This window comes from Spermophilus citellus (assembly GCF_964194105.1).
Source record: "Spermophilus citellus genome assembly, chromosome: 1".
Lineage (NCBI taxonomy): Eukaryota > Metazoa > Chordata > Mammalia > Rodentia > Sciuridae > Spermophilus > Spermophilus citellus.
This window is the reverse complement of record NC_138182.1, coordinates 224,091,695-224,113,205: the sequence shown is the minus strand read 5'-3', so window position 1 is coordinate 224,113,205 and position 21,511 is coordinate 224,091,695. Positions and strand designations below refer to the sequence as shown.

The 21,511-nt window shown below is 43.0% G+C and overlaps 1 protein-coding gene across 6 annotated transcripts in view; it reads right to left on the bottom strand.

Annotated features, from left to right (window-relative positions):
• Nucleotides 1–3,108: 3,108 nt before the first annotated feature.
• The window catches only part of LHFPL2 (LHFPL tetraspan subfamily member 2), a 151,067-nt gene continuing 132,664 nt past the window's right edge, over nt 3,109–21,511 (bottom strand). For all 6 annotated transcript variants that reach the window (XM_081289914.1, XM_081289917.1, XM_081289916.1 and 3 more), the window contains one exon: nt 3,109–6,988. In XM_081289914.1, coding sequence (XP_081146040.1) covers nt 6,732–6,988 — 257 coding nt within the window. In that variant the 3' untranslated portion in view covers nt 3,109–6,731. The remainder of the gene's footprint in view (nt 6,989–21,511) is intronic.

Sequence of the window (21,511 nt, the reverse complement as noted above, 5' to 3'; positions counted from 1 at the left end):
TTTAGATTGATTTTGGCAACAAGTATGTTACCCTTCACAAAATGTAATTTCTTAAAGCAACTCTAAATGATATTAGTCTGGGCAGATAAAAGGTTCTTTGAGTTTTCTTCTAATAATGATGACTTACAATATATTAGAGACTACAAGAAATGCTTTGCATATATTACAGTCTCACCAAATCTATGATGTGACTTCCATTATTGGCTGTTTTCTCAGAGAACTAGGAGATTACTTCAAGGTCACTCAATGAGTGACTATGGTAAAGGGCCAGGTTAACAGCAGCTGAAACACCTAGGCCCCCTGACTCCTTCCAAATGGGGGCTGCTTCTGCTCCTCAGCACCACTTTTCTCCAGGTCTTTGTGTTCCCTCCTATCTTTCCACATTTCTAGTAATCCATGCCCATTCTTTTTCTTTTTTTTTTTTTTTGGTGGTGGGGGGGTACTAGGGATTGAACTCAGGGGCTCTTAACCACTGAGCCACATCCCCAGCCCTATTGTATTTTATTTAGAGACAGAGTCTCGCTGAGTTGCTTAGTGCCTCACTTTTTGCTGAAGCTAGCTTTGAACTCACTATCCTCCTGCCTCAGCCTCCTGAGCTGCTGGGATTATAGGTGTGTATTACCATACCTGGCTCTGTGCCCATTCTTTAGGGAAAAAATTATAGCATGTTGTTGCAAGTTTCCAGACCAAAGGCTAGCCTTCCAGCCTGCAGGCAATTCCCTGGTTCCTGCTCTTCTAGTGTTTGTGTACTAAATGGCCTCTGATGTTTTTTGTGTTTGGAGAAACTTTGATAAAAAAAAATCCTTAATTATTAGGTTAAATGTGTTCTTATGTGATCATATGGGTACTAGTCCTGGATGAGAGATTATTTATACTAAAAAAATAATAATAATATAAACTGTGAAAGCCTATCACTTAAAAAGTTTGCCAGTCATGTAGTTGATTACTTTTAGTGTCTGTTGTCAGGATTGAGCTGAATCATCACTGATGAATTGAAACCTATGGTGTTATCTTCAAAAGTATGAGAACTTACAAGGTTATGCTCTGAGGGTAAGGACAGTTAGTCTGTTTGCCACACTGAGGTATTGGTTTTCCCACAGAGTGTGTATTGGCAGTTTGTCTTGCTCATTCTGGGTAGAAGAAATGTAACTTGGCAGCCTGATATTAAACCTGTGTTTGAGCTTTGGCTTTGCTACTTACTAGTTTTCTGATTTGGGGAAAGTGACTTAACTAATGTCAGTTATGTGACAGTTACTTATCTGTAAAATAAGGATTTTTCTACCTTTTAGGGTTTGATGAATAAATGAATTATTACCAAGTGATTACCATAACATTTGCAGACAGAAAGTGTATAATAACCAAAACACACTATCATTTCTCCATGGGGATGATGAATCCCAAATCCCTGTCCCTGAGTGGGTCTTCTCTTTAGTCTGTCCCGCACTCACACACCAGGGGCAGCCTGCAGGGAACCTCCCACTGCTCCACTCTCCCGGCTCCTTCTGGATCCTTCATCCCAGCAACTGTGCCACTTTCCACCTAAAGCTTACTCGAAACACCTGATGGTCATCCTGGACTTTCTCCTCCCTCCCCATTGCTTCTGATCAGTCCCTAGGCTGTCCATTCTTAAGCTCTAACATCTCTAGTTCATGCTTTGCTTGTCACTGCCCTAATGGGCTTGCTTCCCCTGTAAATACATTATAGGTGTTTTCCCAAACATGGGCACTTCAGGGACTACTCACCTGTAGGTGTTAGGTTTTTCAGGATGTTGGCTATGAAAAGCCAAGGAGTTGCTAATAGCTACATGTTATTTGATTGACTTCTCTTTCCCATATGGTTTTGTTTTTTCTACTTCCTCTATTTGTGTCTCTATCTGTATCCTGTGAACCTAAGCAAAATTAGCAGCTCACATCTTGAAGACTTATTTTGCAGAACTCCTGAGGGTAAGGAAAGGAAGCTGCAAGGAAAGAGATAGCAGGGGCATCGGTGGGAGGGCCTCAGCAATGACTAAGCGGCTGCGATGGGCCTCAGAAATTAGGACAATTATTGGGTTTTACTGCTTTGAAGAGTAGTCTGCCCTTATCCTTTAGTGTTTGAGTTGAAAAGGTATTGATTTATTTGAAATTGCTTAAGTAAGGTCTGCATAAAAGAACTGTCTAGGGTAATACTGTTCTGTTAGGCAGATACTGGTTTTTGTTAGGCAAAGAAGTTAAGGGGATGATCTAAGAATAAGTAGAATGTGTGTTCCAAGATTAGTCATAGAAATTTGTTTGAGTAGCAAAACTGCTGGGTAAAAACTAAGGGTGGAAAGAAAGCACATGGGAGGATTCCTCAGCCTCTGCTGAAATATAAGTCAGGGTCTTTTCTCTTTGAGGATTAACTTTTGAGAAAGCATAAAAAAAACCTCCCAGTTTTGCTTGGGTTATTCAGATCATGATTTGCTTGGAAAACTTACTAAGGAGGATGACTTTGCCAGCTTCTAATTATGATTTCTATTAGAAACCTGGCACCTGACATGTATGTTTAGAAACCAAAGCATAAATGTACTTTCAGCTGTCACAAGCCCTAGGCCAGGGAAAGAAATAGCCATTTTTGTTTATCTAACAAATAGTAAGTGCTTCGTGGTATATGGAGAATTGAATATGTTTATGAAAAAAGTATTTAGTATCATTAAATTTATAAATTAGAAATCAAACTATTCTGGGTGAGGCCTCTTACAGGCAGGATTATGTTCAGGAAGTGTGGATTTGGGATGACTCCATATGGTTGGTACTTTTGTTGAAAGAGGAGAATGTGGCTTCCATTAACTTTTTGTCACAAATGTAAAGAAATATTTAGAAGCATTTTTCTCATAGCTTTACTTTAAGGTGTTTGTGTAGTACATGAGAGGTTTTTTTCCTATTTAAAATTATATTGATGCTTCTCTAGGGAAGAAACATATACTTATCTTGAAGTTAAAGACAACCTGTGGTAGGGATATTAGTAACAGAATAACTGAAAATACTTGAATGTCTTTTTTCTATCAGAAATATTATGTTAGTGTTTAAAATAGATTTTGATCAAATTACACACATCATATTGAAGCCAATATACTTAGACTTGAAAGAATGAGTTTGCAAAATCTTGTTTTAATTTTAATTCTGAGGAGGGCAGGGGAGCACATTGTGAAAATACATATGCACAGGAACCTAATCAATGCTAGACAAACAAAGTATTACTTTACAATATAGTAGGATAACCACAAATTTGAAGGCTCAAATTGAGTCCATCAGCTGTAAATACAATTTTATATTTGGCTCAAGTGGCTATTGAATATCAAGTGGTGCCAAGTTCCTCCAAAGCACCTAAGGACCCCCTCAGCCTTGGAAGGAGTTTCACCACAGTCTCAGAAGAAATCCCAGTCATCCCTTTAACTCTTTTGGCCCTTGGGAGTCATTGCTACCCACACACAGATGTAGGCCAGGGATTCCCAGTGGCCACGTGTTATTGCACAGAGAGGTCTGTTCTAAGCCAGACTCTTATGGCTAAGAAGGTGTGAGATTAGCCCTTAAATAGTGGTCTAGCATTAACATGGTCTATAAAAGCACATTAAGAAATAGCTCCTTAGTGATTATGTACCAGCTACTAGTTATCACACTAACAGAAAAGGCAATATGGCAGCTTCACATTTCACATGAAAGACTAGCACTAACTGGGCCTGGCTTGCTGGCTTCACTTTCATATAAATATAGTGATTATTTTAATTTAGACCCAGGAGAAAATGATTTCATGCCAGTCTTTTCTTCACATAAGATTCGTGTAGCATTAAAATTGTTAGGGGCTAATGACTTGACCATGAAGGCAGAAATGTGTAACTCTCCTTTGCCAAAACAGAAACATCCCTGTTTTGACTCCTGTCCAGTTTCCAAAAAAACAAAACATACATACACCTTTGTTATTGCACATCTTTCACACAAACTTGTGTATGTATAAAATATATATATATGTATATATATACTTTTTAAATATGCTACACATAAAAAAGACTATGGCACTTTACAGAATACATGTTTAACAAAGATCATTACACCACAGATGTTTGAAAACTACACAAAAACCCTTACACAATTAATGTAACATTGTTGAATTAGCACACAGGTTTAAAGAATCCACAAACCCCAAGGCAAACACTTCTGCCTTAGAGTTCATTGAGAAGCCCAGCCCACGATAGAACTTTTAAGCACAAATGCAGGCAAAATAAATTATACTTTCCTTTTAGTAGTAATAGAAAAACGTGAGTGGGTCAACAAGTGGTTTTTTAAAAGAGCCATGCAGAAGAGTTTTGATATAGAAAGCCTGATTTTAGATGCTCCTTTCATCCCACAGTCAGTCTAATGGATTAAAGATTTAGAAGACCCACTATCTCTGTCTCTGGTAGAAAATTCAGCCTCTGCTCTGCTGTAGGAAGTTAGTGTTCAGGTAGTTTTTAGTGGCTTAGGGTTTTGTTTGTGCATGTGCCATTTTTGGTCTTTTATAACATTCAGATTAACCAAATAAACACTGTCAAGTGACTTTATGAGAGATCACATTTTCACTTATGAATATTACCAGGTTGATTGAGGGGTACACTGCCACTTAGTCAAAGAGCATGTGATAGACATGTTCAGGGGGTCTTCTGGGGTTAGGATTTTTAAAGCAGGAGACTGACATTTAAAAAAAATAGTGTTAGGAAATTCTCTCTGTTGTAAAGAAAAATGATAAGAAAAAAATTGTTTTTATCAAAATTTGCCTGATGGAAATTGCTTTTAATGATAAGTATTGCCCACATGCTGGCAGAGGGCCTTAGTGAGAACACTGTAAATTCAATCAGGGACAGGAACCTTCTCCAGTGGCTCCCATAGACTGTTTTCATGTGGCTGGAGACGGTTAATGTTTCCTGAGCCTTTACTGAGGTTGCTAGGAAGATTTCTGTTTACACTTCTCTGAAGGGGGAAAAAGATAGGATTTAAACCTTGCTTACTTTGAACTTTGGTTTAAAAATGATAAATTAAGACCTGGTTCCATATTCCTCACTCCTCTGATCCTTAGACTTTCATCTGTTAGATAAGTTGGTTTCTAGTGTAGGCCAAAGGACAAAATGTAATAAAACTTTAGTTGTCCTATTCTTTATATAAATAAAGTACTTATTTATTCTGTACAAGGCTTAGTTCCAGACTCATATACAGCTTTAACATGATTCACCAGGGCAAGGCTGTAAAATCTAAGTCAGGGTTGTACACCTGATGTACCACACAATAACTTGCCAGTAGAAGGGGCCTAGTGACTATTAAAATTTCAAAACCACCCTCAAGCAAGCAGAATAAGAAACCCACAGAGACCTACACTTTCAATCTTTCCTCAAATCTGGCAGGTCCACCCCACTTCCTTCAGGTGCTAAGGAGTGTTCCCATGTCATTTCTGGCTACTTGGGTCATTCCGATTACAATCTTCCTGAATCAATGAATTAGAAATTTAAGGAAACTAGATGAAAAGCCTGAATCCTTTTTAATAGTGGTGCTTGACTGTTCTTGTAAACAAGTGTGGGCAGGTGTGATGAGTTTAGTTTGGTTTGTGTTTTTTGCATTAACTTTCTACTCTGTTTTCCTGGGGACAAAGTCTTTGATGCAGCTCTTTGGTTGCAGCAATTTAATGTTATTTCAATCTGCTTTCAGGATCAACACCAGTGGCTACAGAAACTTAACTCTTGTGACTACCTCCCTTTTTTCTGCCAAAAATGCCATTCTGCTGCTAACTTTAAGAGTCACCAAACAGAAAATGTCTCCTTGAAATGCTGAGATTCTTGCGGTCCCTCCCAGTGAACATCTAAATGAGCCACAGCTAGTTTGGAGATCACTGTCCTCCGAAGGTGGAAACAGAGTTAAGTTTTCCTTTGGCAGTCAAAGCACAATCCTAATCCTGGGAGAAAACTGTGATGGGGGCGGGGAGAGGAGAGTGAACCAGCCTGGGCCCTAGCCTGTCTGCTGAGAAGAGGAAAGAACTTGTCTTCAACTGGCAAGGTTCTGTAGTTTTAGTCTCACGATTGTACTGGTCCTTAATCTTTCTTTATTCAAAAGTTTCTATAATCTTAGAGAGTGACAGTTCTTTTTATCCACCTTACCCTGAATTTAGCCTAAAATTAAGTTCTACTGCAAGTTTCCACACTGTCCTTGCTGATTCCTTTGGTCAGCTAAGAGACAGTGTCTTGCTGTGTCCTTTAGCACACATTCTATCCCCAGTAAATTTGCAGACTTCCTTTTAGTCTTCAATTGAGACACCTTGAAAGAACTACACAGAAAACCAAAACACCAACCCTAGACTGCATGTGGAGGCAGATGCTCACAGGTGTGCAGCTTTGAGGCACAAATGTGCCTCAAAACAGCCTGCAAAGCTGGCTAACAGTCTCCCATTTTGTCAGAAATTCAGATGCCTTTATGATTCAAATCATTATCCTTCATGGAGCCCTGGGGGAGGTGGAGTCTGACAGGACTCCTTGACTACAGTCAGGGTCTCAGACTATTTTCACGTTCCATCCCTTGTCATTTGCACTGCAGCCCTCCTGTCCAGTAACTTTGCCCCTCATTGGTCCTGCTAAAGCCTGGGGCTATGGAATGTGGCTTTGATAGGTACAGGCTAGTTCTCCACATGATTCAAAGGATGAGGACTGTTTCACAACATTACACAAGAAAGAAAATGGCATTAATGTCTCTTCCAAACTAAAGGAGGCAGATAAGGTTCTTCCCCTCTTCAATTTCTTCTTGTACTTTGTCACTGGAAGTTGCAATTTCTGCTTGTGCGGAGAAGACAGCACAGATGAAGGTGAGGACTGTGCCACCAATGGCGGTGTAAAAGGCCCAGCCCAAGGAGCAGTCTCCAGGTTTGTAGGCAGATGCATAATGTCCACAGTAGTCTATGGCTTTCTGGCAACCCCAGCCAGCAGGGTAGAGTATCAAACCAAGGATAAGGAATAGGCCTGCAGGAGAGAAGAGAAAACAGGTTAAGCCCCCTGGTGCTCCAACCTACAGTAGGTTCAGATCTGCAGAAACAGTTACTTGATTTGCTGGCTTTGGGCTATGGCACCCATTCTTCAATAGAAAGTGTTAGGGACGGTTTTATGCAACTCATCTGACCTGAGCAGGAAGTAACAATTTATCAGCACTATTTTCAGCCACTTTTGTACATGTACATGTTGGAACATGTTGGAACATGTTGGAACTTTCTTCTAGAAAAGCAAATTACCTTGTTTGTTACTATGTCTTTGCACAAGACTACTACAGTGAACATTTCCTTTTGTTCCAGTGCAGACATGGTAAACTAAAGCCCTCAAGCCAAATGTGGCATTATAAATAAAGTTTCATGGAACATTGGCACGTCCATTCATTTCTGGGCTGCCTGTAACTGCTTTGGTGCTGGAACAGCAGAGTTAAGTAGTTCCTATAGGCCACATGGCCTACAAAACCCAAAATATTTATAATCTGGCTTTTTGCAAAAAAGAGTTTGCCAACCTTGGTCTAACAGAATTCACACAGAATCATCAGATCCCAACCTTGGTTAAACACAGGGGTCAAGAGCCTTGAAGGAAACCAGACCATAACCTGAATGTCACTGCTTCCAACAAGCCCACAAGGAATCTTTTTGTTAGTATTTACCAATAACCAATTGCATGCCTGGAGCAGAGATTTTGATTGTAAACCTCTTAAGAATTTTCTGTCTGGATGCTTTTAGCCTTGAGTAGACACTAAAATTATGCCTCCATTTTATTGACCACCCCATCACCATGTCACAGTAAGCATCCACCTTGCTATTCCTCCCAGTTTTACTGCTCACTGAACAACTGGATGTAGCAATTTAAGGCTGCCTTTCCTGCCTGTTCTCATCAGAGCTAGGACTAGAGAGAGGCAACTAAGGTACAGATTTTTACTCTAAATGTGCTTGTGGATGCCTGGCTTGCCTCACCCTCACCCTCAGTGGTGGCACTGGCCACCACTCATTAGCAGAGGCTCTTATAACAAGGGTTCCAAATCTTACCCAACACTTTCGGTCTGAAGTATTATTTAAAGGCCTTTTTGTTTGTTTGCATCATGTGGGGCAGGAAAAAACTCTTCTCTGCAAAATGACACAAGATTGCTAAATCAACCAAAAAGTCCTAGTTTTCATAGACCTTGGAACATCAATTTTACCCTTGTAAATTGAAATCTTAGATTGCAGTTCTCTTTCTTTTCCTACCTTAACTGAAATTCTCTGGGTTCATAATGCCAAAGCTTTTAGGTCATTTGGAAACTTTCTCACCCAGAGAACGTGAGTGGATCTGTGGCAGTATGGACTTTTTTGTTGTCTTTGCAGTACTGGAGACTGAGCCTGGGACCTTGTGGATACTAGGCAGTGCTCTACCACTGAGCTCAACCCCAGCCCTTTTTATTTTGAATCAAGTTCTCACTAGGTTGCCTAGACTGGTATCAAACTTGCAAGCCTCCTGCCTCAGCCTCGTGAGGATCTGGGATTACAGGTGCAGTAGAGGTTTGAAGGAAGACTGGGGACAGTGTTTCAAGTCACAGATCACAATTTTCATAGCTGTCTTCATCCTTGGATGAAGTCGTCTTGCCCAGCTGGGCAGTTTAATACTACAGTGGTTTTGGGTCTGAATGTCCCCACCTCATTTTGCTGTTCAACTCAGAGGACCTCATGGGATTTCCTAGGAGGGGTGGACCAAAGGTGCTCACTGGGTGGTTCACAAGGAAGTCTTTCTGATTCTGCAGCCCTGGACTGCTTTCTCCACAGGTCTGGACACTGGAGCCAGGGAGGCAGTGGCTATAGTCAGGGAAGTACAGAGTGCCGGAAGAGCAGCATGGGACATCATAGAGAGGGGTTGTTAGAGATGAAAGGAAGCCAGTTTCCCAAGGCCAGGGCAGACAATGTGAACTGATCATCCTCTGGATTATGGAAAGTCCAGAACCAGCAGTCTAGGAGTGGGTGTCGGCAGTCAAATCAGAGGCTGCCTTGCAAGCATGCATCAGGGGAGTTCCTAGAGTGCAAGCCTGTCAGCATGGGACCAGAACAGTGTTATGATGGGTCACAGCAGAGGCTTGCCAAGTTAAGAGTGGGTCAGCTGTTAAAAGCTCTGACTTTGAAGTAAGATAAGGTCTGAATCTACAGTCCGTCTTCTATGAGCTGGGTGATCTAAGAAAAGTTTCTTGACCCCGTTCCTCACCTGTAAAATGGCCTCATCTTTAACTTATAAGTTGGTTGTGAATTTTAAAGTCAGTAAGGAATACTTTCTACAATCATAACAAAGCTGGAACATAGACCAGCAGCAGTCTGCAAGTTAAAGCCTTTGACAGACCTCCCCCATCTGTGAGCACAAGCAAAGTCTAACCATCAATAATAAACAGATCTGCTTAGTTTTGAGGGCATATTTTGAAAGGTATAGTTTGGGAAGTTGGAAGGATATCAGGCTATAACTTAGTACCTTTGAAACAATAAACTGTTCTCCATTTGAATAGAAGTTTACTCAGCAAGGAATTCTAAAACGATTTAAAGTGATTATTAAGTATTTCTAAGGTCTAGGACAAGCCCCAGTTAATCCTGTCTGCATCCCACTTTGTCTCCTAGGAAGCTTCACCTATGAGATCTTGATAGTTTCCTCCCTCAGACTCCTAGGTGACACACCACCACTGGGTTTTCTATCAGATGTCTACCCGCGCAGGACTCAAAGGCACCCTTGTTCAGACAGTCTCTGTCTTGAGGTTCTAAGTGGAGGCCCTGGGCAAGGGTATTGCTTTTCCCATTAAAAGACCAAAGTGTTCATATTTTGTAGCTCCAATTAAGGATTAATTGCACAGTTCATTTATACTGTGGCTTAAATGTAAAATGAATATATTTTAAAATATTAGGGACAGATGACAGAAAGCATGGAGTTCACTATATCATCCCAGCTCTGCCACGCTGTGCTAGGTTCTGGCTGATTGTAGGATACCTTAAGTGAAATACCTTAATGCAGCATCTCGGATCCTACTTCCTGTTAGGAAGCAGGCTGGTTTAAAATAATAGAGCCCTTCCCCTAATAGCACTGGATCCACTTTCACAGCCTGTTGAGCCCAGCCAGGACACTGACCTCCTTTAGGCATTTGTTCCCTTTTCTAGGAGCACAGATGGGATACCTTGGGTGCTTCAGTCATCATAAAAGCTTAATACTGCTATATAGCCTTAATCAGTGACAGAAGACAGCAGGGAGACCTTATAACAAAAGGGTGTCATGCTTGAGTTTGTCAAAAGCCTCAGCTTGAATATAAGCCCACAGGAAAGTCCACATGGGAGGGTGATAAACATCAGGCTATGGTGCATCGCCCTGGGGAATGTGCAGTGTGTGGCAACCACATGCTGCCTGGGACGGGCAACCAAGATAGTCATGCACCTCAGCAGCTTCTCCACCTGTCCACTCTGCCCTGACTGGTGGCCTCTGCTCCCAGCACTCATCAGAGCTGTCATCAACACAGCCAGTGCCAGGAAAACGCAGGAACTCAAACTGACAGAAAACAGTCAGCCCTTGGGTAAGCAAGAAAATATATATTTTTTTAAATCATGTTACTTCTCTGTGTATTTAGATAAAGCTGCTTCTACCAAGGAATTCCAGAATGACTGGTGATTTAGGTGGCCCTCTCAGGTGACTGCACACTCAACCTTCCCCTCAGGAAGCCCAGATGAGAGAAGTGTGGGCAGCCAGTCTGAATGAATTCGCATACTTGGAGAGGCTCTGTCAGTCACTTTCATAGTGACCTGGATATTGCCCCAATCCTCAAAGTAGCAGAATGTGTCTTCAGACATAGGCCTGTCACCCCATGGATTGAGCTACGCTCACCTGTTCCTTTGTAGTATTACGCCTTTGCCCTGTTTGGGATACAGTGTTCCATGGAAATGCTCTTTGTGTGTCCCCTTCTCTTGCTCTCCTTTGGGTATGACCTTCCTTGATGTCAGTCAACCAGCTGACAGCTGACATCAGGAAGCTAGACTCCACCCCTGAAACCTGACCCTTTGCCTCATTTGAATGCCTTCTCCTCAATAAAAAGGGCTCAGCACTCTCTAGCTCTCTTTCTGTGGACCCTTAGAGTCAGAGGAGCCATCACAAGAACCCCCCAAAAAGGTATCTCTGTCTCTTGTATGGTTATTGCATGCAGCCCAGTCCCCCTGGAGTGACCCTGAGTGTTTTAGTCATGAGGAACGTACAGCCATTCATCTGTGCCCAGCCTACCCTGGGTCTACACTGTTCTTAGACTGAGAACAGCTTTCCTAGGCAAGTATCCCTGGGCCCTACCTAACAAATGTCCCAAGGCTGGGCATGTTTGGTGTGAGGTACTGGAAAAGGCAACATAAGAAAGCAAGTGCCCACAGCCTGCTCTAATAGAGACCTCAACTTGGTGCCTGGCTGAGATACAGCAGGCCGGGCTGGGAGGGGGACAATGCAGGGAGGAATACTGGCTGGGAGCCAAGGACAATAGGGTCACCACCAAAAGAACCCTAAGTGACCTGGAGAGCTGGTAGCCTGTGCTGTGGCTCAGCTTGACAGGATGTGTCTTAGACAGTACTATGTCCTTATCCTGGAGGGACATCCTCCTAATCTCTCTTGTCAAAAGCCTCCCAGTTCACTATACCAAGACAGCTGGACGATGCCAGCATCTGCTGATCTTGGGGTCACCTAGCGCATGATTCAACCTTATTGGTGGAATAAAAAAAGTAAATGAAAAGAAACTGATGGCTAGTCACTTGGACTACCCTTCAGATGCCACCTCAAGGTAGAGAGTCTTGACAACCTCAGGATAACCCTCTACATGGTGCTCACCCTTATGGGGCCCCAGCTATCCCAGTGTGACCCCTTTCACGTCCTCTGCTATTTTAGTCACATTATACTCCCCCCAGTTTTAGTAACCCACACAGGAATTTGCAGTCTCTCTGTGGAACCTAAGCATTTGGTTTGGGTTTAACTCAAATAATTAGACTACAGTCTTCATGTAGGTAGGAACTGTGAACTACTGCTGCCTCCCCAGTGCTCAAAACAGAGGGCACTAACACCAAAAACCCCCACACAGTCCAGCTTTCAACATTCGGCACTGACTGGGAAAAGACCAGCCCCCAAATCATCTTAGGTAACTTCCTTACCACTGCCCGGAACAAAATAGCAGGTTTGATTAAGTTTTAATCAAACCCCTTTAGTGGGAAGAGAACTCTGAAGAGTCTTGCCAATCCTCAAGTTTGGGAAGGCTAGACATTGTTGAATACCATGAGCAATATGTCTTTTGGTCTGAAGATGGGCCACTCAAGCCTTAGAGCACAAGGAGCTAGGAAGGGGAGCTAGGTCTCAGCCTCAGCTCATGTATGAGAGAGAGGGAAAGCTCACAGCCCTCATAGCCTTTCCCTGATTTTCTGTGACCTGCTCCTCCCCACCAGACCAATCACACAATCGTTACTCTCTGCTGGTCAAAGGACTGGACTTGAGGCTCTATCTTTATGGATCATCTGCCATTTACACAGAAGCAAGTTATTTTTCCCACCTGGAAAGTGAGCTCCCTAAGCCAGGTCCTGTTCTGTGGAATAACTGAGTGAGTCTCAGGCGCTGCACCCCTACTTCCTCTTTACACAGGCTTCCAGACTAAATATCACAACTATCTAGACCTCAGTTTACAAAGGAAATTTTCTAAGGATGGGAACAAAATATGGCCACCTGTTCTGCGTGTGGAGGAGCCGAAGCAAGCTGTAGTGCTCGGGACCTCTACTGAGTCAGCCATGAAGTGCCTTGTGTCTGCAGAGCGATGCCCAGCAGAGCACTGAGTGGGCCTGAAGGATTGCTGAGGGAATGCGGCTCAGGAAGTAATTCTGGAGGAGCCCACTGAGTTCCTTGTCCTGTTGGGTACATCATTGAGTAGCCACGGGAAGGTTAAAGCACAGGACACTGTCGGGTTTCTTTCAGACTAGTGATACTCAAGAATATATGTCACTATTCCCCAAAAAAGCTCTCCTATTTATGCCAACCTGCTGGGTTCTCATCCACCTGGAAATACCACCCCCCAAACACATCCAAATGTCACTGCTATGAGAAACCCTGGTCACAGTGCTAATTCTGAGCCCCAGTGTGTTGACCCAGCTCAGTTCACTGTAGCATAATACCAAAGAGGACACTCTGGGTCCCTCAATCCAGGTGACCATCTCTCTAACATGAACCCAGCAAGCCAGGCAAGAGTGTGACTGGACTTCTGTATCTAACCCCATTCTGGGACACAGCTTGGAAACCATTTGAAGCTTATTAAGGGTGTCAGCTTTGGTCATCAAGTTTAACAAGTACTGATGCATTAGTTAAAAGGAAAACTAAGGACAGTTAACCCTGCATGGATTTTCGAACACCTGCCAGTATTCTGCTTCCAGATGGGAAGCCATACTGGCTTTTCCTTCTCAGTAGGTTTGCTGTTCTTCCTTACCTTCCCTGCTAAGAGCCATAGCCCAGCATGGCATTTTTGGTTGAAAGGTGAGGCTAGCAAGCCATTGAGATGATAATAATTATGTTAAGATGTGCATTCAATTGGATATTAGACCCCTGCTGTCCACCTCAACCTGCTACTTTGGAGCTCTCAAGGGGACTCCCGGAGAGTTCCCATTGGTTGGGGAAGTGCGGTAGGAGGGATTTCCAGAGGAGGGATTGCCGGTTGGTGTGGTGTCGGGGAGAAGGCTGAGTGCGTGGCATTCGCGGGAGTTTTGGAAATAAAGTTTGTTCCTGCTTGAGTGGCTCGTGATTTTGTGCCCAGCCAGACTGCGGCATTTCCCAGTCTCCAGATGCTGTGTGCCCAGGATGCAGTCCTTTGTCCTCTTGAATGTCTACATTCCCCATATTGATCACATGGGATCATGTGGCTTTAAATACTACCTCATGCTACTGTCTCCTGAATTCCCATCACCAGTTTTGAACTCCAGATTTGCATATCTAACTGCCTACTTGACCGACACTTAGATGTTTAAAAAGTTACTTGAAAATTATGTTCAAACCTGAACTTCTACTGTCTGCTCTTCACCCTATTGACCTCATCTCAGCCAATGGGCATTCAGTTCTCACACCAGCTCAGGTCAGAAACCTTAACATCATCTTGGACTGCTTTCTCTCTCATAAAGCCCACATTAGCCTATCAGCAGCACTGACTGGCCTTCATTAGGGCTGTTCCTATTGCCTGGAATGCTCTTTCTCCTGATTATTCATATGGCCAGTTTCTGTATCTCCTTCAAGGCTTTGTTTCCTGGTTAATCATACTCTGACTACCTAATTTAAAATCCTGCACGCCCTCTCACCACTCCAGCACACCCACCTCTCTGCCCTAGCCACACCTTCTTACCCATAGCTCCCATCACCTTTTAACATACAAACAATTCACTTATGTGGTTCTGTCTGTCCCTATCAGCTTGAATGTAAATTCCATGAGGATAGAGAACTTGGTGCAGTCTATTCTTTGTGTCCCAATTACCTGGAACAATGGTGGGTGTGTAGTATGTGCTTAATAAATATTTGTTGTTTGAATAAATTAACAAAAAGCTAGAGTGATACAATTATAGTACATTTATAAGTGAAGCCACTGTAGAAAGTTCTTGCCAAGTTTTCAAACTATTTGGAAGAAAAGCTTTGGTAGATAACAGGAATCCTAGGGGTTGATAATTAGGGCAAGGAGAACTCCACCCATGCTGTGACCGCTGAAATACACGTAGGGGCCAAACCATGGGCCTGGCTTAATTGCTGCTCTGAAAACCTCCTTCCTAGCTGCAGAAAATGGTTCTTGGTTGGGAAGCACATAGAAAAAGGAAGTAATTCGATTAAGTGTAATAAATTTTCAGTTATCTAGAGACCAGCCTAACTTCAGTCATAAAACTGAAACTGTTTCCACATATGCCTGGCTGTGGTGAGGGCAGTGGAAGAGGCCGACTGAGGCTGCCTTAGAACTGGCCAGGGTACTGCTGGGAGAGAAGCAGGGTGTGGGGAGAGCTGGAGAGAAGGCAAGAGGATGAGCGGGCAAGCAAGGAGTGCGGGGGACCACGCCAGCGGCATGAGAGGCCCGGTGGTTTCAGAAGCACTGTGAGCCTCCGTCCTCCGCAGGCCAGCAGGGAAGCAATGGCACGGAAGGCACGCAGGGCAGGCAGGCTGTCCCACAGCCCAGGAAAAGGTCCACTCCTGTCAACAGCCCTGAGGACAATTCCTAGACCCATGGGGGGTGGGATAGGTTTTTCTGTTTCCAATAGAATAACCTGTTTAGTGAGGTAACTATATCTGGGGCCACCTGATCACTCCTGTGGTTTGGCAACTGGTGTACACAGTCAACCAACATTCCTATGCAGCCAGTTACCACTTACCTATAAGCTTCCTTCTCTTTTCTATCTAAATTTTTATTTAATGAATCTTCCGCTCAGCGCTGGAAGTCTTTTTGGACGTCCCTAAGCTATCTGTGGGGCGTCAACTGTTGGTAGGTGGGCACATTTTCTCTTTTATAATATCTCAAGGCAAAGTGTCAGCTACCATAAAGACAACGTGGAGGACACACACATCCTACCACACCTGGCTCCCTATCCATCAAATTGGCCATCAGGTTGTTATTGTCCCAGAGAGCATGGTGTAGACTGTATGCTTCCCAGGTGCAGGGATTTTGGAGACATTTTGCAGCAATGATCCCCATTCACCAAGTCAGGTAGGCTCCCTATACTCTGTGGTAGACACAGAAGACACACATGATATACAATTTAGAAAGTATTTCATGGGTAAAAAATTTAAATAAAATGGTTAGCTAATAACTGGGAGGTCAACATTTTTTATTTTGCTAATAAAAAGACACCAAAAAATAACCATTATCACCTCTGTTTCTTAAAAGAATATTTTAACACAAAGGATGTGTTCTGAGAATAAAAACAAATAGTTCTTTAAATTGAATACATCTTGTTCTGAGATCTCTGATTACACTGGCCTCATTTTTGCTGTGGAAGACAAGCACTTGTTCAAGGCAGCAACTACTGGTCGATGTGCCCTTCTGGGTGCTGGTGGAGGGTCATCTGTGTGAAGATGGGGACATCTTTCTGAGAAGCCTATTACTGGGCAAATACCAAGGTAAACAGTATTTTCAGTTTTCTTGGAGTCTAGCTGCAAATGTCACTGTATCTCCTTTTAAAAGTTTGAAGAATTTATGGACAAGCTAGACCAGGGCCCCAACTTTGCCATTTAGTAATTTGCTTCAAGAGCCAGATCAGGAAGGAGAGGCCAGAGGGTCCACCAGCAATGGAAAGGGTTTTCAGCTGATGACTAGCTTGGAACACATTATATCCACCTGTCAGCTCAGTAGAGGATTAATCATAACATTAGAGATTTCTAATAAGATTTTGAGGGAAAAGGGAGAAAAAGGGAAGGAGCTGGTTGATACTTGCAGGTGTTAATAATTAAAAAAAAAAAACTTGTATTAATCCTTATGCCATCTCCCCAGAGAAATTAGCATGTTATACATTTTCTGCTATAAACACTTACATGGTATAACTGACAAGGAAAATACTCTCTGGGGCAGGGGTGGAGACAGGATGGCAGAACTGCTTAAATAGAATTCTCTGGATGACAGAGCATAGTTATCATAAAAGGACCCATAACCAAGGCTCCCAGAGGAAGTTTCTGTTATAATTACTCAAAATTAATGGCTATCAATTAAGAATCATGTGGTGCCCACAGGGTGTGTGGCGACACAATCTATAAGATTCAGCTGCAGCTGCCCCTCGCTGCCACCCTAGATCTTTCCCTGCAATGCTGTTTATGTGCACGTTACCTCCCTGGCAGTTTTTAAGCTTCACCCCAAAATTGTTGAAATGCATTCTGACAAACTAATTTAGTCAGATTATTCCTTCCCAGCAGTTGGTGATGAAGCATTATTTCATATTCAGAGTGAGAGCTGCTTGTTAAACTGCTTATCTGCAACTAGAAGAACTTTATGAAATATTTTCTTGATAAAATTATTCACCTGACATGTAGGATTATGATAGCACCAGTTTGGTAATTCAAAATAAACTGCCAACATAAATAGAATGCAGCATAACACAATGAAAGATACTTCTTAAAAAACTTGTTACTAAGCTATGAAATTTTCCAGACAATAAGTAAACTTCTTGCCTGCTGAGGGCACTGGGTACAGATAATGTTAAATAATTACTACAAGATCCAGGTGCCATCTTGTCAACAGAAGGCCACTGTGGTGGCCTCTGTCACTGAACACACAGCCCCTCTGCATCTTGATTTGAAGTTACATCAAGTTGTGGACACGTATTTGTACTGATTCTTAAAGTTTTTTGATACTGGCTTTTCTCAACATGTGTATTTTTATATTTAGTCTTAAAAAGACAGATTGCTAGATATTTAATAAAGCTACAGGGAAGACCATGTATAATAAGTGGACTCATAAATATGGCTGACTGTGCCATAACACAGTTCTTTATAAGAAATGTGGATTATTTTAAAGTGGCTTTACTGTTTAGAAGAATGCCACCACTGCCTCAGCTCCTGAAGGAGAGCCTGAACTGCCGTGTAAATACTAAGAGCCATGCTTAAGGGATTGCTTGTTAATGTAACTTGAACATAGATCATCCATGGCTCTGTGATAATTTATGTCAACAATTAAATGGTTACCATGGCAAACCACTTTCCACATTTTATTTGCTCATCAGTTGCTATATCTTAATTTTAAGAAAGGTTGTACTTTCCTTCTAGACCATGTAACTGATTCTTTAAAAATAGATCCCAATCTCTAGGCTCATATTAATGCCTGCTTTGTCTATCTGCTTTAGGAAGTAGTTTTTAATCTCATGACATGATTGGGCTCTTTATTCCCTTTATACATGATGACATGTTTTTTGCTTCTCTAGAGTATAGTTTATGAAATGATGACCTTCTAAGACAGCTTGAATGCAGACATTTAAGAAATTGTAGACCCAAGCCTTCAAATCTTTGCATATAATAGGCATCCCAAAACAGCTCCCTGAATTAAAATTTAATTCTGGCCTGCCTTACCATACCATCTCTACATTCTTTACCCCAAGGGATTAGTAAACACTGATGAACTAACTCATCAACGTGTCCTATCTGTGGACATGGACCTAGTGACCTGATTTCTGGTGGAGGCATCATCTGTCTAGAGGAATCAGGAGTCCCTTTTGGTGAAACAGAAGCCTCCAGTGTCTGGCTCTTACTGAGAAGGAAAAGGAGGGCACACCCCTTTCACACTCCTCTGACTCCTTCTCTGAGGACATTTTGAAGTTAGGCAACCAAGGTCAAAGAGAAAGCTAGGAGAATCTTTTAGGTATAAAATTATGGGATAGGACTCTTCTGTGCTTCCTGAGTTTCTGGTCTCCTTTCTCACATCTTTAATGATTGGTCTAGTCTTTTTTTGCCTGGGAGTGAATGCACAGGGAGGGGATCAGTCCAAATGAAAGGCTGGGACTAGGTTGGATTGTGGTTATCACCTTGATACTTAAGGTTATTTTTTCTACCTTGTGAAAAAGAAATACCAGTCCTAGATGGTTGTGATATATTTTGCATACCCACTTATACTTCCATACCCACTCAGATTCTGGACAAAAGCAATTCTGCACGCAGCAATGGCAAAACCATTTGCTCATCTTCTCAGAGTCTTATTTTCTTTTTTCATATTGTCCTTCTTCACACTCAATCATTTTGCTCACTTCCAAGAAAGCTGAACCTCCCTCCCCGCCCCCACCACCACAGGCCCTGGGCCACCACCAAAGAGCAATTCCCCTGACCACACCCCTTCACCCCTGCCCTACAGAGGCCAGGTCTAGCCCAATCTAGCTGATCAGACTGGTGAGGCAACTTGCTGAGGCAATCCTGCTGTACTGAGACCCACATGGACAGATGATGGTGAAGCCAGATTTAAAGTTAGGTAGTCAGTGTAGTTAGGTAAATCATGTCTAATACTGAGTGAAATCTAAAATGGAGGCCATGCTGGGAATGACTCAGGGAAAACACAGGACAATTCATGGAATGTTGATGAAGTCCCGAAAAGGCCCCAGGCCAAAGTCCACCTCAAAGAAGTATTAATGAATGGCCCCCAACAGATTTGGAGATAGCCCATCCCAGAGGAGTGATAAGCCCATCCCAAAAGTCCTCCCTGCCCTTTTGGTCCACCTGTGTCCCACCCCTTGGGCCTTCCAACCTACATTCCATCACCAAACTTATAAAAAGGGGAACACATTTGCCCGCCAACTGGATTCCACCTCTTGGGTCCCCTTCTTTCTCCGGGAGAAGTCTTTTCTGCTGTCCTTTAATAAACTTCTAATCTCTACTCTGACCTTGCCTCGGCGTGCTTCTTTGGTGTTATTCTTCAACATCAGGGAACAGCGGTAACAATGGCAAGAGGGAATGTACAGTGTGAGCATCAACAGGACAAAAGAAGCAAGTATGGGAGGGAAGACCGAAGACAGCAGTCAGCCAGGCCCTGCAGCTCAAGCGCTAGTCCAACCCCCAGGGCAACCCCAGTGGGATAGGCCCAGCCAGCACAATTGAGCCAAATCCTGAGCTCATTTTAATGGCTTCTGTCCCAAACCTGAGTCACTGGGGATTCCATGGACTTCTAAGAGACCCCTGCATGCACTTCCAAAACCAAACTGCACTATGCTGTCATGGAAAACCTGGATCTTTGCATTCTACAGTTTCACTATGGATTACATCCAGGTCACAACCTAAGGAAGACAGCTGGCAAAAAAACAACCCGCTGGCCGATTACCCAGCTTTTGTAATGAATCCCAGAGGGCTTTGAACCCACGTGTGTTTCTGGCTCTGCCAAGTCCTGGCCAAGCCTCACCTAGTGAAGACCAATCAGCCTGTGATTTATTCTGCCAGGGGAGTCTGAGAAGCCACCTGCAATCAAGACTCAACTGTGGAAGCTGCCTCCAGAAAGAAAAGGAATGGAGAAGTGTGTGACAGGAGGAAACGGAGTGGGAGGAAGAGGTTTGTTTTCCTATTGATTCTATTACTACCTTCTGCTCTTAAAGAAAGAGAGAGAGAGAGAGAGAGAGAGAGAGAGAGAGAGAGAGAGAGAGAGAGACCTGAAGACACCTGATCACACAGAGCCCCGGGACTGCTCTTCACCTTGCAGCCCTGTCATAGGCAGAGTGCTATATAATGAATTTACCATGTGAACAGAACAAAATCAAGTCTACAATTATAAAAGATGTCCCTATTCCTCAGAATGCAGCAATTCTGGAAAACACAAAAATATACTTTGAAATTTGTCAAGAAAGCAGAAATATTTTAATAAGTATTGTCATCTGGTGCCATCATTCACCATAGGCAAGCGCTGTGCTGGAGTCTTCCTTGTGTTATCTAATACTCAAAGCAGCCTTGAGGTATGCATAAATGAAAAAACAGGCTTAAACAAGTGAGGCAAATTGGCCAACGTTTCACAGCCACTTTAAGGCGAGGTGTGAACTCTTAACTACTGCCCAGAGTGAATGCGGGACACCATGGGTTCACCATGAGGATGTGTCAGCTGGTGCCCCTGTTAGGCAAGGCCTCAAAGGCAAATCCTTCTACCTGTCAACAGTCAATTGTTGTTTTTTGTCTTTTTCTTTTTGAAGTAATTTCAGATAGGAATTTCCACTGCTAGCTGATTCTTTCACACTTAACTTCTAATATCAAGACTTTAATGATTTATATTTTTTATTGACAGGGCTATATAACCCTATGGTCTACTTATTCCTTAAAATTAGGTGTGGCAAAGGAAAATGCTGTCTATATAAATTTCCATCTAGTCACATTTTATAAAAATGTCATTTTTGCCAAAATGCAAGTTGTAAGACGAAACCCAGCCACAGTGTACTTCTAAAGAACCCTTGTGTTGCTCTGGCAACGGCCTCCTTTCTCACCATTTGTCTCAATGCTGAATAGATTCAGGATTGGGGGGGCAGGGCGGGGAGGCATGGAGAGGAAAGACTGGTGCTCACAGCTGCAAGTCCTTGGCTGAGGCTGGGCTGACCAGGTGCTAGGACAGTCTGCTGGCAGAAGAGAAAGCAAGTCAGCTGCTCTGGACACTGGTATGGCAACTTTCTTGGCCATCCAATTCAGACAAGGGCTGCTGCCTGCATTGGCTTGAACAGCCTGATGAGGACCTGCGTCAGGGAGAAAGCCCACCGAGTCCCTTTGCAGAAAGTGCCCTGAACACATGAAACATGGCTTAGTCCATCTTTCTTATTATTTCCTTGCTGAGGTGTGGTGTTAGGCTGCAAAGGGAAAAGAAACCACTTCTTTCCTGGGTTTCAGTGCTCAGGGGCCCCTGGAGAGCAGAGTGACTAGACAGGAATCTCTGCCTCCTGCCAATTTAAAATTGTGAGTAATTTCAGAATTTTTGAGATGCTGTCTAAGTAGTGTGGAGAGAAAGTTAAAATTTCTTTAGAAAACTCAGACTTTGAAAGAGACAAATGACCTGCAGACTGGCCC